The sequence below is a fragment of the Uloborus diversus genome, chromosome 1 (assembly GCF_026930045.1).
Source record: "Uloborus diversus isolate 005 chromosome 1, Udiv.v.3.1, whole genome shotgun sequence".
Lineage (NCBI taxonomy): Eukaryota > Metazoa > Arthropoda > Arachnida > Araneae > Uloboridae > Uloborus > Uloborus diversus.
In genome coordinates this window covers 149,753,185-149,772,009 of record NC_072731.1, presented here as the reverse complement: position 1 = coordinate 149,772,009, position 18,825 = coordinate 149,753,185, and the positions used below count along the sequence as shown (strand labels likewise).

At 32.9% G+C, this 18,825-nt stretch overlaps 1 protein-coding gene across 1 annotated transcript; it reads right to left on the bottom strand.

The window, feature by feature from the left end:
• Nucleotides 1-4,886: 4,886 nt before the first annotated feature.
• LOC129222092 (uncharacterized) lies at nt 4,887-18,501 on the bottom strand. Its single transcript, XM_054856533.1, has 4 exons — nt 18,287-18,501; nt 13,696-13,867; nt 9,867-10,012; nt 4,887-6,078 (listed from the first exon to the last, which is right to left on the bottom strand). Exons 1-4 carry the CDS (start codon nt 18,339-18,341, stop codon nt 5,705-5,707), a joined length of 747 nt encoding a protein of 248 aa, XP_054712508.1. The 5' UTR covers nt 18,342-18,501; the 3' UTR covers nt 4,887-5,704.
• Between the last annotated feature and the right edge of the window lie 324 nt (nt 18,502-18,825).

Sequence of the window (18,825 nt, the reverse complement as noted above, 5' to 3'; positions counted from 1 at the left end):
AATTTGATTTTGTAGGATTTTTCTATTGGGTTTTGTTTTCCTTATTTCTACAGTGTTTGTTTTTGTTCTTATAGTTGAAGATAGTTACTTATCTAAGTAAATAATTTCATTTGTCGTATTATTCAATTGTGATTGTTCTTTATTATGTTTTTATTATAGTATTTTTTATTTGGCGAAACATTTTTGATTGCAGAAAAAAAACCCCACTTCACTCGGTAAAGAGCAGGGTTGCCGGTTGCTTGGCGCGTTAAGCGATGAACTATACAGTTGAAGGATTATTTTTAATTTTAAAGCTAATGTTAATTTTTTTTATGTATTTTAGCGAATAGTTTTAATTTCCAAAGAGACTCTAGTAGGTTTTTGAAAATGTGTGTACGCATTTTAGTTGAAGAAAAATGATCATTTCACATCAGAAGGAATGGAAGGGATAGTAGATTTTTTTATTCAACAGACTTCCTTTAAATTCTTAGCACGGGCATCGCCGTGCGGGTATTGCTAGTAGGGGAAGTTGCTGTACCCACGGATAAAATTTACTTTTCAATTTTTGCTGGTCTCTGGGAATGGATTATCGATCGGAAAAATGTTCGGGCAGAATCTACAACTTATCATCTAATTTGGCAATTTTTGTCAGAAGCTTTTGGAAATTGGTTCATGTGTGAGATACCGCATGAATTTTGGACCGAATAGCAATTTTTGTCAGGTGAAAATCTCAAAGCTTTCAACTTCAAAAAGAATTTCTTAAAAACCATCTTTTTTGTACGTGGGTGCAACACCCCGTTCACCCCGCGGACAGGTGCCTTTGTACACATGGACATACAAAGAAAGGATATATAAATAGGTCTGAGGAACTCAATTATACTCAATACATTTTCATACGCCATTTTATATTGAAATACTTCAAACATCCATTGAAAATAACATTAAATAAAACATCCAAGAAAAATTAAACTTCGATTATTTTTCAAAGTTTTTTCCCCCTTTTTTTTAATTTTCCTTAATTCTTAACATCAGGGAACTCTTTAAAAAAGTTATTACTTTTAAGAGAGTTAATGACCTTATGAATAATTAATGTTTTTAAACAAAAAATAACTAGATTCATTATATTATAGCTCTCTATGTACCTACATAATAACCTCAATTTATATGCAAATTGAAACCTTTAACCTAAATTTACCAATTACAAAAATAACTCAGTTTAGATTAAACCAAAACAAAACAAAAAAAAAAAAAAAAATGGAAAAGTCGACTTTAAATGAAAACAGATGGGATTAACCGTCTGTAGATCCCATAACAGGTGGGGGTTACTTCAACACGATATCTTTAAGCCCTACTTCAAAATCATCATCATTGTTGAAAGCAAACTTCGGACGTTGATGACAAGGCAACATTTTGGTGTATTTCACATTGTAAGAAGACTCACGTGTGAATCAAGGAGACTAAAAATTGCCGTCCGTGGGTACATATGGTTATGTGTCCTTGGGTACAAAGGTACGCCATTTTGGTTTTGCAAGCCAGTCACATCGACAGGACCACAGTTTTACAACATTAAAAATCAGAAACAAAACCTTCAAAATATAGGGAATCATGATACCTACAACAAAAATGAATTAAAAAAAATCCAAGACAAACGAAAAAAAAAAAGAAATTGCTTATGTTTTTTTTTTTTTTTTTTTTTTTTTTTTTAACTTACATCCTACTAAAACCGAAAAAATGTGATAGAATCTTAAATGTTCGTTTGATGGCGTTGAAACTTCCTGGGGTCGTGGAGAGCGCTGTGACACACGTGTTGAATCCCAATTAGCATCTCTCTCGACGATACCCGGAATTTCCCGACCAACGTCCGTAGGTACAACCGTCCGTAGGTACAGCAGCTTCCCCTACCTAATAAACTCATGTGTAAACCTAAATGACATAGTACAGTAATTAGTGCCTTTTTCGAATACTTTCCCAGTAAAAGTCAGAAAAAGAAGAAAAAAGCATGAAAGAAGGCTCAATGCATCTTAAAAATATCGCGAAAAGCAAAAAAATGTCAAATAATTAAAATAATTAAATAAATATCGAAAAATTAAAAATTGGAAAGTAGGGTATTGAGATGGAGAAAAATGTCTGTCGGTCCGTCTGTCTGTCCCCCTAATAATTTTTAAATGAATAGTCCGATTCGAAAAAACTTTTTTTTGTTCGAAAGATCTCGGCGAGGACACCTCATTTCCATATTTCCAGGTTTTACCTTTAATTTGTCTTACGTACTGACTAGTAAGCTTCCCTAAACTAGAGATAGCGTAAACTGAGGATGTTTTCGGCCTATTAATAGGAAAATTTAAGGAATATATTTCTAGGAAATATTTCCACAAGTGCACAGTCCCCTTAAAATTTCAAGATTTTTTCAGTCCTGTTTGAATTTTGACTCAATGCAATAATTTCGAACGGAAATTGGAGAATCCTAAACTGTACAAAGAGAAAACAAGTTCCAGTTGAACAGCTTGATTGATAGTAATGAAGTTTGATGTCGTATTTTAAAAATGTTTTTAAATATGTTTCATTAAAAGCACACATTACCCTAGCTTTATTATTATTATTATTAGCATTAGTATTATTTTCTTTTACTTTAACTGTTTTACGCCTGTTCATATGCCTATGCATAGGGAAAGGTGGGGGAAGCTTTTTATGGTACTTGCTACTATCTAGTAAAAATAGTATCAATTATTAAAGCATAAAAAGCAGTTGAAGCAAAATAACATGTCTAATAGCCTCGTGGATCAGGTGCAAATAACTTTAAAAAATGTACATATCATTTCGTTTGATTTCAAATACATAAACAGACTCTACTTAGTAGTGCATTTGAGTTTTTGCAATGAAATTCCACGTTTTGTACCGTAGACTTAGATTCACCAAATGTGTTTTTCTATATTCTAAGGGGGGAAATCATACAAATTTGTTTTTCTATGTTCTGAGAGGGGAAATCGTACCCTAGTTAGTGTGGCAAAATCGCATTCTGGACAACTTGTCACTTCGTAAAAACTATGGTTTTTACAAAATTCATAATGTGTAATAGACACCATTTTTGGCCTACTTTCTCAGTAAAAGTCGGAGAAAGAAGAAAAAAAAAACATGAAAAAAGGCTTAATGCATCTTGAAAATATTACAAAAAAAAAGTCAAAAATAAAAAAAATAATTAAACAAATGTCGAAAAATTAAAAATTGGAAAGGAGGGTATTGAGATGAGGGAAAATGTAAGTCGGGCTGTCTGTCTATCAGTCCCCCTCCTAATAACTTTTGAGTGAATACTCCGATTCGAACAAACTTTTTTTTTTCGAAAGATGTCGGCGAGGACACCTCATTCCTACATTTCACTTTTTGATTTGAACTATTTTTTGTTCAATTTTGAACAGTTCAAAAAAACTTAACATTAGCGCCTACGGGGAAATTCAAGGCAATTCCGAACTGTGAGGCGAAATTACTTCAAACAAACTTTGTAGGAAAAAGCGTTTGATGAAAAACTTGTATATAAAATATCTTTTTAATTTGAACAATTTTCCGTTCAATTATGAACAGTTCAAATCCCTTATCAATAGCGCCTACGGGGAAACTGAAAGTCAATGTAGATTCTGTACTTGAAGGCGGATTTACTTCAAACAAATTTTGTTGGAAATAACTCTTGACGTCAAACTCCAGAGTTAGACTCCGAGAATTTAGGGGCACTTGACTCCGACTCCGACTCCTGTGCCCGACAAGTAATCGGACTCCGACTCCCCGACTTCGACTCTGACTTCGTAGCTTTGGCAAAAATTTATACACGGAGGACAAATGACTGACTCCGATTCTTAAATATTCGACTCCGACTCCTTTATCTCAAAATGAGATTGACTTCGACTCCGACTCCGCAGCTATGGTTTTAACTGTGAAATAATTATTGTTGATATGATTTGTTTTTATTTTTACGCTAAAGTTTCAATTTATGTACTCAGTTTTTGGCAAATAAACTCGAAGTCATTTATGTTTCTACATAAAGATATGCGCAGACGATTTTTTTTTTTTTTTTTTGACAATGAAAAATTATTTCTTTAAGTTGACAGGTTATTGGTTTTTTTTTTTTTTTTTTTTGGGTAAGTGCATTAATTCATTTAAAAAATGTTTTTGGCAACAGGGGAAAAAGACGATTTTTTTAATCTGTATTTATTTTAATGAGGTTATTAATTTTAATTATTATTTTTTCGTTTTGAAAGCTGTTAAAGTTTTTTTTTAATGGAAAAAAGTGGATTAGCTGCTTTGTTTAAAAGTTGCTGCTATTTTATTTTTTCGTTTTTTATTTTTATTTTTATTTTTTTATTCATTTATTTATTTATTTATTTATTTATTTTTTTTTTTGCGCATCTAATTTTTTTAGATGAGTGAGGAATATTTTATTCCTAGAAATCAGCTTAAAGTATTTTAAAAATATATTTGAAAAAATTTGCGACTTTAGCTATTTTTGAGAATATTGATCAGGTACCAGAAAGTAGTATGGGTATACGGGAAAGTAGGCTCGTCTAGTTCTAGACAGAACTTCTTGTTTAAACTAACTATTTTGAATTTCTGACGAAGAAAGTATGGAATAAGGAACTAAACGACGCGTGAGATCAACATTCAAGAAAATTGAAGCTAGTTTATCGGAAAGCAAGTAAAGTTTTGCTTTAAATCATTTTTTTTTTCGAGCTTCCTTTAAAACCATTTTCCAACTTTTACTTCGTTTCATTCATTAGGAAGAAGTGGATGAAAAATTATTTTTATGTTGGACAAGAATGAAAATATTTTGCTGCTTTTGTGAATGGTAGACGATTGCTGTAACTTTTACTTAAATATGAATTGACTTTGATCAAGTCATTTCAACAGTATAAAAAAACTACAAGTGATGAAAATATTTTAATATACAGTGAAATTACATTTAATAAATACTATTACTTTTGTCTCACTTATGTAATCACAACAGAACTGTCTAAGAATAACTTAACATATATTTAAAATATTGATGACCATAAACGTTAGAAAGACAAGACAAGCTATTTCTTTTACATTTGTCTCTTTTGCCTTCTTTGAAATGCATGTAGAAGAGAAAATTGATTGGAAATTTTATGCGTTTAGCAGACATGTTTGAAATTGTTTTATATTTTTAACATTGTAGACATGGTCCATGGCGCATTCTTATTCTTGGCGAGTTGCTTTTTTTTTTTACTTATTGGCACCAAGTTGGAGGAAAGTTGAGTAGAAACTACTTGTTTTGCGATACCATTGATGATTCGGTCTTTTTAATGGACTGTGTAACAAAACAAGTTTGAAAGTTCCGTTAAAGTGAGAAATAATTTGATAAATAATTTAATTAATTAGAGGAATGCCATTAAAAAGGCCGAAAGAACGAGCCATTAAAAAGGAAAAACATCTGCTAAATAAAAATGTTAAATAATTCACGAAACATAGAAAAACAAACTAGTAAATAGCGCGAACATCCCACTAAAATAAATTCATCATTGAAAATTAAAGTAATCCGCCAAGTAAATGTATTAAGTTATTAGTAAGCAAAAAAAGTAACTTTAAAACGTAAAATTAAAACATAAGGAACAAAAATTGGAACTATGTAAACATTTTTCTCTTCTTGTCAATTTTGAGCTTAAACAAGTAGCCAAGAGCCATAAAACGAGTTTAGTACCTATAATGGAAAAATACCAATAGTTTAAACTTCCAATATTGGTGTATTTTCGTGTTCACTCTCCAAAGTTGAAACATTTTTATCTCCATTGAAAAAATAAACAGGCAAGTACAAATATGCCAAATTTTCTGTTGAAGTGGCGTTCTTGTTACACCAGTGTCGCAGCCATACGTCCATGAAAGCACCATAAACACGAGTAGCTTCTTCGCTGCAGACAATATCCGGCAAGAGTTTTCCTACGCAAGTCCTATACCTGTCCAAATCGAGACACTTCTCTTGTGGAGAAACTTGTAGTCTCAATACTTGCCTCCAGGTCATGAACCAGTTGAACCCTTCCTTGGAGCAAGCGCTGATCTGGTCTTTTGCATCATTAAGACAACCGCTTAAAAAGAGAAGATCTGGAGAAAAAAATATAATCAACAAATTAATTAATCAATACTTAGTTTAATGCTGAAGTACAGATACCCACATGGCTCAGAAAGCAAGTAATACATTCTCCCCTGACATACAAATTACACTAATAATACCAATTAATGAATAACAAATAATTAGTGCACTGATGGCTATTTAAAACGCATCACGAGATATGTCGCTGATGTATTTATTGAGCGTATGACAAAAAGTATAAATTTTAAGAGCAGGACTTCGTTTACGTGGAAGCTCACCGGAGCTGAACTTTTGCACTTGTTTTCAATTTCATGAGAATTTCTACACGTAAGACAAAATTAAGACTTTTAAAAGCCAGTGTTGCCAGATTGGGGGAAATTTCCCCATTTTGGGGAAATCTGGTGATCTCTGGGGAAAGTTTGGGAAAATGAGTTTTGAGGGGAATTCTTTTTGGAATTTTTTTTTCTTGGGGAAAACCTGGAGAAAGAAAAAACCTTGGGGGGGGGGGGGGGAATTTTTTTTCGTATTGAAATTGAGGACAAGAAGCAGTAGTTACATTGTATCAAACAGCGTTGGTTTAGCTTTGATCAACTTTATGAAATTCGCATTTCCCATTATGTGGAATATTATGTTACGGAATTCGCATTAATGTTCTGCGTGAGTAACTAGTTGCTACGTGAAACAGGTAAAAATAAGTGTGATGGAGAATGCTCTTGTATAATTATACACAAAAATCAGTTTAAATGTACATACTGAAGCCGTGTAGTAAATGCAAGTAGAAAAAAAAACATTTAGCTGTTTCTTATCTTTCGGTCAGACGCTTGTATTTATGACTAGTGGCACCTGCACGGCTTTGCCCGCAGTAAAAAAATTAAAAGGTGTTTTGGCTCCCCTGTATATTTACAAATAATGCATGATGAATTTCTCGCCAATTGGCTTGCCCACGTTACGGTTCTCACGTTATGATAGCTTGGTAGTTTACTCGTCCATCTTATGATAATTTTGCTCGGGAAAATGATCTTAGAATTAAAATAGAAAAAGAACAAAATCGAATTTTCGAAAAATCGCTTTGAGGTACACACCCCTATGCTACAAACTAATTTGTGCCAAATTTCATGAAAATCGGCGTAACGGTCTAGGCGCTATGCACGTCACAGAGATCCTGACAGACAGAGATACTTTCAGCTTTATTATTAGTAAAGAAGATAAAGATAAAGAAGACAAAAAAAAAAGTGAAAATGGGAAGAAAAAAAAAAAGTTGGGGAATTTCATAAGAAAATTTGGCTATTTGGGGGAAAAAAATTCAGGAGACAAAAATATTAAAGGAAGTCGATTCATTTTATGAAAATATTAGTGGAAAAATAATTTTTGAATTTGGGGAATTTTGATAGAAAACATCGCTTTTTGGGGAAAAGTAGGAAGGGAATTGGGGACATCTGGATTTGACCATCTGGCAACACTGTTAAAAGCATGAAAAGTAGTTCTGAAGGCTATAGGGATCCTGTACTTTTTATTTAAAAACTAATGCTTATGAGATTTGTGGAGCGGGCAAAAATTATTTTAAGAAAATATTATTGTTGGCGTTTACTGCTTCAACTCATCTAGGCATTAAAAGAAAGAGACACTGGATATGATTTAGACAGAAGCATATCAAGTGGAAGAAGATATGGTTCTCTTATACACATGTTCAACTTTCAACTGACGTAGTCAAGAGTAATGATTCTAGGTCTACAGTGGGTTGCCAAATTAGGGTGGATACTCTTGATTTCACATTTTACGTGATTACATGTGATTCAACTGATCCAAAACTTTAGTGTGTAAACAAATTTTATTTCATAAAATTAATATTTATTTTTAGTTCCGAGTTCGCTATTTTTAAAAGCAATTATAATTTTGATTTCAGTACTAAAACTCGTACATTTTACGAATTACTTAATAACGAAATTTCTACCCCACCGTTCTGTGGGTTCTAAATCCTATCTTCACAAGAGGTTCCCACGCGTACAGACAACCAATAAAAGGCTTTTTTTGCAATTAATGTTTTTTTTCCAGAAAATTTTGAGTTCAACAATTATGTGTCGAGGTTCAACTCTTTCTTTGCAGAAAAAATCCAATATAAAAACGATTCTATTCCTTGCATATCACTCCCAAAGGAAGAGAACATATTTCAGGTGTTTCCAAATCAGTTGTTGACAACATATAACTAAATTTGGATGTCCATTTTATTTGTTTACAAAACGAAAAGAGCTTTGTGATAGGAAAAGTATTACAACTCCATGGTCTGACAACATAATTGAAAATATGTTCATAAAATGGAAAAAGATGTGTTGCAAGGCTAATCCAATTCGTTCAAAAAGATATGAGTTGCTGTTTTGAAAAGAACCACCCAAAGACGGATGGTGGAAGAAAAGTTTCCGGGCATCTTTCTGTAAAAAAAAACGAAACTTACTGAGGGCAATGAAGAAAACACGCCTTTCCTGGGCTCTAAAGCCTTTGCACATAATGTTTAAGGAGTAAAATAAAGTAAATAAAGTAAGCAAGATTTATGAGCATTTTGACTCCAATTCAGGCATTTACCGTTATCCTTCGCTAATGAAGGGTTTGAAATTTAAATTCAGCAGACAAAAGTACTTTTGTGTGGCGGAACTTCAGGGAAAAATATCACTCCGATTATATTCTAGAATAGTGATACCCGCACGGCTTTGCCCGTAATAGAAAAAATTAAAATATCTTTTGGTTCGCCTGTATATTTACAAATAATGTACGGTGAATTTTCTCGCCAATTGGCTTGTACCCATGTTACGGTTCGACGTTATGATAATTTCGTATCTCGCCAATTGGCTTGTGCCCATGTTACGGTTCCACGTTATGATAATTTCGTAATTTACTCGTCCATCTTATGATATTTTTGTTCTTAAAATTGGAATAGAAAAAGAACCAAATCTAATTTTCGAAAAATCGCTTCGAGGTGCACACCCCCATGCTACAAACTAACTTTGTGACAAATTCCATGAAAATCGGCAGAACGGTCAGGCGCTATGCGCGTCACAGAAATCCAGACATCCAGACATCCTCAGGACAGAGAGACTTTCAGCTTTATTATTAGTAAAGAAAACGCCAGAAACCTCCCCCCACCCCCACCCACAAGACTGGTGTTGTACAAGCAAACGGCATACAAACACGTGTCGCTGTCACATATTATTGCTGTCATACATTTCTGAGTTAGATACATTATAACAGCGGTAACGGTTGCAATGTAAATTCATAAATATTTGCCTAGAATTATAAACTTCAAAATGTTTAACTTCAACTGAATGAAACATTTTGAGTAGCTTAGTTTTTGATTTACTCATAAAGTTAGACGAAAAGGTAGACTGAAATGATTTGTTGTAGTATTTTAAATTAAAAAACAAATTAGTTCTGCCAATAACTTACTAAAATATTCCTTTAATTACATCCTTCCTGGAATCAATACTTATTTTTACCTATTTTGTTCATATTTAAGCAGAAACATTTTCAGGTTAGCCTATAGCGCTGTTCCCCTAATGGTTGATTCTAATAGTCTTTCTTTTTCTTTCTGGTACATATGCATTTTTTTCTTTAAACGTAATAATTATGTTAGCCAGAATAATGCTTTATAGTTTGAATGCATCATTTATTTTAAATAACAGTTACTTTAATTACATCTAATGCTGTATTTATTTTATTCATACATTAATTTGGTAAAATAATAAAATATTAATAATGGAATACAGTTCAAAATGCAAACATACCGGGCACAAATTAATTTCTCACCTACCTCTTAAATTTTTCGTTGTATTTTCACAAAGATGGATGTAAGTAGCATTTAAAACTTCAACCATCCTTGAAAATCTGTTCATCTGCCATAATGTGTCACATTCAATTAATACTTCCTTGTAACAATCATACAGGCTAGACATATGCCTGAAAACATGGCAATTAAAATGTGTCAACAAAAAATTTAAAAGCAACATTAATTCTAAGTTCAAAGTTTATTTATTTTGGACTACTAGTCATGTAGAGTACAGAAAATTTAGAATTTTATCTTCAGCACTAATATTTTGCTACAAGTAATAAAATATTATATGAATATACTTTAAATACAAACGAAGATTTGTACTTAAATGAACTATCTGACCAGCAGGAAACTTGCTCTAAATTTGACCTTTTAAAACTCTTAACATTACATCTACTTCACAAGTCTGCGACGGTGGTGTGTTTTTGATTTTGATAATTTATCCTTCTTGCATTTCATACTTCCGATACAGTTCTTTAAAGCAACGTTAAACCTCTTTAGGGTAATTTTGAATTAACTTTGCGGCACTTCATATTTTTTTATTTGAAGAAGTTCGCAAACTGTCAGACCCTACTCCCCACAGAACCTCCGGTTTATTTTGCCAAATTCGTAGAACATACTATCGGTGGATGTCTTAAGGCAAAAACTTGTGTGATCGCCATTGCTCAGTTCGAGTCGTTGAAGCAGGAATCAGTAAATGGACGGAGAACGTTCAGTGATTGGTTTTGCAACATCTGAGGCGAAGACGCCAAGTCATGTGACTCAACAACGACGAATGGCTGAAATTTCTAGTTTGAAACTAGTGAAATAAAACCCCGATTTCTTACAATGCTTTGCTTTAAAATATAACACGTGACTTAGGATCTTTGTTTCACGATTGAAAGTCACCAGTCCCTCCATTTTACCTCTTCTCAATGTTCGAGTCAGTTATTTGTGAGTTTTCTTTGAATGTTTGTTATTTTGTGCTCTACGAAATTTTTGATGCGAAATATTGAAGAATCATCATCAAGTGAGAATTAATACACGTACTAGCATGTAGTAGACAAAAGGGTTTAACTGATAATGCGTTTTGAGAACAGTTGGTAAAGCTTTGTTATCCAAAGCGTTTGTTTTTCCTAACTCCTGTTCAGTCAGAAGTATAATTTGGGAACCTCTGCCCCTTTTAAGTTTTCTTTGCATATCCGACCGCATATTTCAAAAAAAAAAAATAAATAAACAAATAAATAAATAAATAAAGATGAACTTAATTTGAAGTATGACTTTTTGAATTTAAATTTTGTTTTTCGCAATCACGAGTGTGTGTGTGTGTGTATGTAGGCGTGTGTTTGTGTCGAGGCATGAGTGTGGGTATGTGTGTGTGTATAGGTATGTGTATGTATGCGTGTGTGTCTGTATGCAGGCATGAGTGTGTGTATGTATGCGTGGGTGTTTGTGTGCAGGCATGAATGTTGTGTGTGTGCAGGTGTGTGTATGTATGCGTGTGTATGTTGGACATGGACGCAACCTGGAGACTGTTTTCGTTAGAGGTGCAGCATCGGGAAGGGCCGTTCGACGGTGGTGCTGCAGAGGGAGACGGGGGAAAATAAAACCAGCGTAACGTCAAGGACAGTCAAATGAGAACAAAAAGCAATCGTGATTGCTCAATAAAAATAAAACAAAATAAACAAAACACATAATTATGTTATTAAATTGAGCACACATTATATTAATATAGTAGATTAGTATGTTCTCGTACAGTTTTGATAATCATAGTGAAAAGACTACGGCTGGGATTAAAAACCCCTTTGTAAGAGATGGTGAGAAAATAAAGAAACAATGTTATGCGATTCGATGTATAAATATAAATAAATAAATAAATTCCGTAATTTTGTTTCATTTTTAATACTGGAGACGAAATTGTTTTCAAAAAGTGGAGGGATCCTATCCGGCAGCGTTTTTCTAAAAACATCATTTCCCTCGCTTTAAATTGAACTCAAAGCTGTTATTCATAAACTATTTCAAATGAAGTTAACGGCTATGCGATTATTGGGCAACTAAAGAAGCCATGTTTTGTCATCGGTCAAGTTAAATTACTTTAAGTATTAATGAAGTTGTAGGAAGAAAACGAATTGAAGGTCCAACTTGAGTGTACTGCCTCAATTTTTCAAAAGAACTGGTCTAATGTTGCCCTCTGCTGGCAATGTCAAAAATTCGTTTTCTGCTGATAATTACACAAAAGAAGTTGGAGCCCTGTCCACAGCAGTCACTATAAGAGGCTGTCCATAAATAATGTCACATTTTTATGCATATTTGTAGGAGCCCAGACCGGGGGCTCCATAAACAACCATATCCCATGAGTCCGCGTGGCAAGCGAGAAGCGAGGAGCAGAGAGAATAAGAATGGGTGCGGGAAAGCCTCGCCGGAATAACTTCGCTAAAGAGTACCATGTAAATATGTGCAATCTAAGAAATGCCGTGTTTTGTACATAGCTCTAAATATTGATTAAAACTTCGTTATGATTATTAATTGGAGTCCAGCATCGATGTCAAAGCCTTTTTATGTCAACATCGGAACCCATCGGCTCCCATATATTTTACCTTCCTCCTATCCTTTAGGCACAAAGTATCACACTTCACCTTAGCTTTTCCTTTCCTTTTGTCACTTATCACGATATAATAATATGTGAACGTATTGTTATAAATAATGTTTTTATTTCAACCATAATGTGTCATGTCACACTTTTTCTTTACCTCTTCCTTCTCGCCTGTCCCTAACTGTCACGTTTTCAAGAACTCTTCCCCCTTAAAGCGTGACATCATTTCTGGACGAGCCTAAACATAACCATTCTAAAATGAGTTTGGAAACTACTCTTGAATATCGATTTGAATCATTGAAATCTATCGTTCTGAATCGCGATATTATAATACATATATTTAACTACATAACTATTGTGATGCTATGAAATAAAACCAGGAGTTCTTTAAGCATTTAGATATTTTACTTTTTGGATTAAAAATGGCATTACTTCATTTAAATAACTTGCTTTGCATTAATTATCACATGGTTCGAAGACACTTAAGTGTCAGGACACTTTGAACCAGGTTAATTGCAAATTTTAAATAGTTTTTCGATTATTATGTTTTGACTTCAAATAGCTATAAACAAGGTCAGAAAAATCGTGAGTGCCAAGTTTCCCGGAAGACTAAAAAAAAAAAAAAATGCTTTGGTGACTAGTTCTTTCAGTGCAAGAGTATTGCAAGAAAAATAAATTATAAGATTTAAAAAAAAAAAAAAAGAATAACATTTTCATCTTAAAAAAATAACAATAATAATAAGTTACTTTTAAATCACAGTTTCTCGATTTGTTTTGAAAATTTTGATTCCTGACTAATCTTGATTTTATGGGGAAAATATTTACGTCCGAATACATTTTTCTGAATTAGTGTCAAAAACGCAATGAAATCAGTTACCAAAACTTCAAGCGTATTGGGGGGGAGGGGGCGGGGAGAGCATCCCTTTATTTCGCGGTCAGGATTTTAGATAAAATAAAAGACAAATTTTCGGATACGGGATTTCAACATGTTTTTAATACACTAAAACTTTTTTTTCGTGTGTTAAAAGAGCTACCATAGAAACTATAAGATACAAGCCCATTCAAATATTCGGTTTCGATTGCTTCCTGAACAATGGCATAATAATGACACCTAAAATTGATTTACAAATCTAATTTTACCCCGAAAAATGCTTCTGTTCACTTAAAATAATCTTTAGAGTGAATGCGAGGGATTTTTTTTTCTAACTTTAAAATAGAAGTAAATAAATAAATGCTCACAGGCAAATTTCCTGCAGAGCAGGGCCTTCTAGATTTCTTCTTCCCCATCTTGTTCTGGAATGTTGCCCTTGAACTGCAGTTTCAATATGAGGAAAGCCTTTTTCCAAATAAATGTTCAAACATGCATGGAGTTTTTTAGAATTTGGATGGCAGCAAGAAATCCATGTACAACCTAAATAGATTTTTTAAAACCATCTTAGTAAAACATTTTATATACTCAGAAATACGAACTATATGTTATGTTTTCAAGACGTAAATATACACCTTGGCATTTATAGGGGTGCGAAATTCAGTTCGGAGAAGTGACATTTACAAAAACGATGAAGACCACAAAAGTGATTTATTCCATAGTTAAAGTAACTTTCTAAGGATGAAAAAGAAGATTGCAGGGTAAGAAGAGATTTGTAGTAATTTGATAATTAATGTATAAAATTTTGAAAATTTTAAAGTTTAAAATATTGTAGATCCTTATTCATCCGAAACTCTTTTAACCGGAACGTAGTTTTAACCGATGTCAATTCCATGAATTTTATTTATTTATTGCAATTTCAATTTTATTTATTTGTTTAATTATTTTAACCAAGCTTTTGACCTCAGGGTTGCTAGTAATTAAGCATCTAAGATAAAATGGCCTAATAACTGTATGGGGGCCAATACCTTTGTAGATAAGTTTTCATAAAACAACTCTGATTTCCCGGTAGAAAGCATTCTTGCTTAGAAGTAAAATAATTATGTGTAAGAAGATTTTTAAAACGAAACATTGAGGAAAGTGCAAGTATTTCAATTGTAGCTAACAGTTCATGAAATAATAATACGTATGAGTTACGGAAATAAATTTTCAATACAATTAAAAGCACTTTTACATTTATAATCAAAGTCCTTCGCATTCTTATATAAATCTCTTTATATTAAAAAAAAGTAAGGTCAAAGAAAATTTTGAAAGGAGGTCTGTGGCGTGCGTGCGTCCAAGACACCCCATAGCGCCAACAGTCTTGAAATTTTGTACAAAATTACTTCGAGTCTCGGTGGTTTGCCCCTGGGGTTTTGTTTTTTAAAGTTCGAATCAGTTTTTTAGTAATTAATTTTTTATGCTTAAATTCCGCATAAATTGTCTATTAAAGGGGTGAAAAAGAACTTGCATATATTAATATTATATATCATTGGAAAGGGTAGAATTTTCCGCGTTCTACGCAAATCGTTTCAATGCTCTAACTTAAATACGACAGGCGTTGTTTGCGTTTTTAGCTCGAACTTTTTTAGGCTTAGCTAAAACTTAGGCACTACTTTCTTCATTAAATCTAGCAGTAAAAAGCGAAGGAATTGTCCCTCAATTTTCCTTTTGACACCACTGGAAAGAGCGGCTTTTTTTACTCCAGGTCTAACTCGACCTATGGTCGAAAAACTTAGCTTTTATCTCCAAAAGGAAAAAAAAATACAAGCCGTTAAAAACTTAAATTCGAATAATCTCGTCTCCATTAAAATTATTGATGTTTTATTTGGCGGTGCCATAGTTACGTCTTTTCGATTCGCCTGTTTCATCTTTCTTATTATGAAACTTTTAAGGGTTTCGATTTAAACGGAAAATCTTTGGCTCAACTCAAGTCAAGCCCCGAGCAAAAGAGCAAAATATATTACTAAAGACCATAAATATGAAAGGGAGTTTTCAAACGTACAAAACTGCAGTTTTGCAATGCTCAGGAGCCCCTTAGCCTTTACGGCTCTGCAAGTTGGTATACAAGTTATTTTGAAACCCGAGGAAGGGATGCTTTTTGATCCAAAAGGGAGCTCATATTGCGTTTTTAATCTGTTCCTTTTTAATTGGCGATTCAAATCTTTGGGAGTCAAATAAGATTGTGAAGAAATCTTCAGGGGTTGGTGAGCGGTAGTGAGCAGGGGGCAGAGCCTCCTGGTGTTATTAGGTGCTGTAGTAATATTTTTGAAAAACCTTGAAGGTTTATCAAAGAAAATGTATTAGGTTTTGAAATATTTAAAAGTTTAGGTGTTCTTTTAAAAGTAGAAATAGGTAGAATTTTGATCTTGGTTGTGACTGTAGGTTGCAATGAAGTAACTTTTGCAAATGCATACAATTTCCAATTTCATCTTTGATATTTACCTATATGATTGAAAAAAACTTATTATCAATATTTTTTCATTTGTTGATAATTATTAGCAATTATACCTCTTTTAGATTGCAAAGAATTTTTATCTACCATTTCATTCCGTTTGCAAAACGCATGAACGGATTTTCTCTTCACCATACTGCTTTATTTCTAAATTCTATTTACTCATCTCGATTTCATTATTTTTTTAGTACTACTTTATCCATATCGGTAGTTTTTATTGCTTTCCGAATTCTTATTTTGTTTCTGACAAATATTTTACAAAGGGAGAGGTTCATGCTGAAATTAAAAGCACAGCGTGGGTTTTATATTTACTCATTTAATAGGGAAATTACGTGAAGTTTACCGTCTTTTTGCCAATAACTGTTTTTAAGAAACAAATAGAGTCAATTAAAAGTATGGGACCTACGTTAGACCATCTCCTATCCACTTAAAATAAACTAATCAAAACCGGTTCACCCAGCGAAGCATTATGACCTAACAAACAAACAAAACATACATACGGTATGAGCTGATAAGTGATAACCGCCGCTCTTTTGCAGTCGGTTTAAAACTTTCTTTAAGTTGCGGTTAACGACTAATATGGTGACTTTTTTTTTCTTCTTTGAAGCAAAAATTTGAATCGATGTTTAAATATCATGATACTGAATTGTGTTTTTAAAAACACAAGAAAAAAAGAGGTATTTCTGTTTTTTAAAATTGAAGCTCACTCTAACAACAAATGAAGCTGTTCCTCTGTATAAATTAATAAAAAGGTAAATGCCATGATTGTAAATACAAAAAAATACTTCTGATGATGACAGCATAATCTTTTTATTTATTTATTTTTTTTTTTTTTTAGCTAAAACCATTTTTATGCATTATTTTTTTAAGTGGATACATGTAGAAAATTAATTAATATGAATACGTGTGTATTACGTCACATTTCCTAACATGAAACTGAAATGAGCATAAGTATGATAGGGTAGCCTGGGACTAGTTGAACAAAAGATCAAGTCGCTATATTTTTAAAAATGCCTATTACACAGTGAAGTACGTTCGTTCCAACTCCCTCCTCTCACAAAAACATCACTGAAAAGCAGCGTTCATCGAAGAACCTGCTGGAACTTTTGAATTTCGCTAAGGAGTATAAATTTCACCTCCTACAAATAATAGCTTTCTTATTTTCTAATAAACTAATTCCCATTTTGACAAAAAATAACCAGAAAGGTAATTGTTCCAACTCATTATTGCACCTACGTGCTTATTACAATAATGAAAACAATTTCTTACATGCGAGAAAGGAAAAAAGAAAGATAATTGGAGCTCGTTGGTCCACTTTGCATGGGGCAAGTTGCCCCGTTCGGGTATTACTGGGAAGATTATAATTTGCATTTTAATTTATTTTAACAATACAAAAAAAAAAAAAAAAGAAAATTAAGCAAAGCATAGCATTCAGTTTCTTAATTAAAGTTGTTAAAATGCACAAGTTTTGGTCTTTTTGGAGTCTTGATTCACTTATTGAAAGAAATAAAAGCTACCAATAAAATTACTAGTTTGCAAAAATATGGCTTCACACGAATTTATCTGCAAAAATATAAACCAGTTCTAGTTTTACCAGTTATTAGTAGCATTTTTTTTCAATCACGTTTCCTGTATAACCCAAAGTGTAATTGTAGTGTGTTTCTTATGTATTTCAATCTTTTAAAAAGAAAAAAACGGGTTTGTTTCCTAAGTCAAAAGTACGATTTTTAGTCACTGAAATGGATAGAATAAAAATAAATAAATAAAAAAAGTAAAAAAAACATGAACATGGACTCAAAAAAAAAAAAAAAAAAAAAAGAGCTTTTATTTTCCCAACTGTTTTTTGTTTTATTTAATTTTTTTAAATGTACGATTTTGGTAATAAGGCATGATCTTTACGACATCACAAGTGATGAACTTGGGTGCGCAGTTGCATTGCCGCGCTAAAAATTAACGCTTTGCTGTCAACCAGGTTATGATAATTTGTGCTGTGCGCTAATGGCATCAGTGAATGGCATTTCATCACTTGTGATGTCATGAGCAGAAGTGTAAAAAATGAATTTCAATCTGCACAACAATTTTTTTAAAAAAAATGCTAAAAAGCATTCAGTTTTGTCACAATATTTAAAAAATGGTTTTATCCAAAAAAAATTGTAGCATGCTCTTTCAGAAAAAATGCTTTTAAAATTTCGGAAGCAACCCCATTAAGAAATTTTTAAAAGTCGCTAAACTGTTTTTAGCTGCAAATATGCTTTGTTTGTGAAAACAGGATAAAGGGTTGCGATTTTACAATGTGGTGAAAAACAAAATATATCATTTTCTAAAAAAGTTTCTGCAATAATTGAAAAAAAAAAGAAAAAAAAAGCTTAGAAACAAGTGAATTCGAAAAGAATTCGCTCATTAACGTCCTTCCTAAATTGCGCAACAAGCTGATCATGCAAAAACGAAAAATACAAAAGTGCTCTTACTTTCCAAAAATATTGCCATGAAGGTTAAGCTCCATAAGTTTTGAAACCGTCCCATTATTTTACAGCAACATTCCTCAAAAATCACGCCAATCGTTCCTCAGACGCTCAGTCATTATACTTGATGCCCGTAAATATTTCGGCATCATCTTTTGGCATTCTGCAGGCATCATTTCGAGGATTTTCAGAGATTGCATTTTCGATACGTTGCCTGGAAGCGACATTGCGTCACGATGATGCAACAGACTGAACTAGAAGTTGAAAAACGCCTCTTTGTGCGATTCCCTCATCCGCTTCCGGCTTCTCGTGCCTCCGCTCTTCGTTTATTTATTCTGGCGCTTTCACTTTTTTTTTTTTTTTTTTTACGCCGACGCTTTACTTACCACACGTAGTTGCTGGAATTGTTGTTTCCTTCTCCCCCTCTTCGCTCAAAAAAAGTTGCAAAAATAAGAGAAAAATGCCATTCTGATGATCTAAGGCTCATTATCGAACCAATCTTTTTAATTTTCTGAAACTTTTATTTGGATTAAATTACTCCTTAG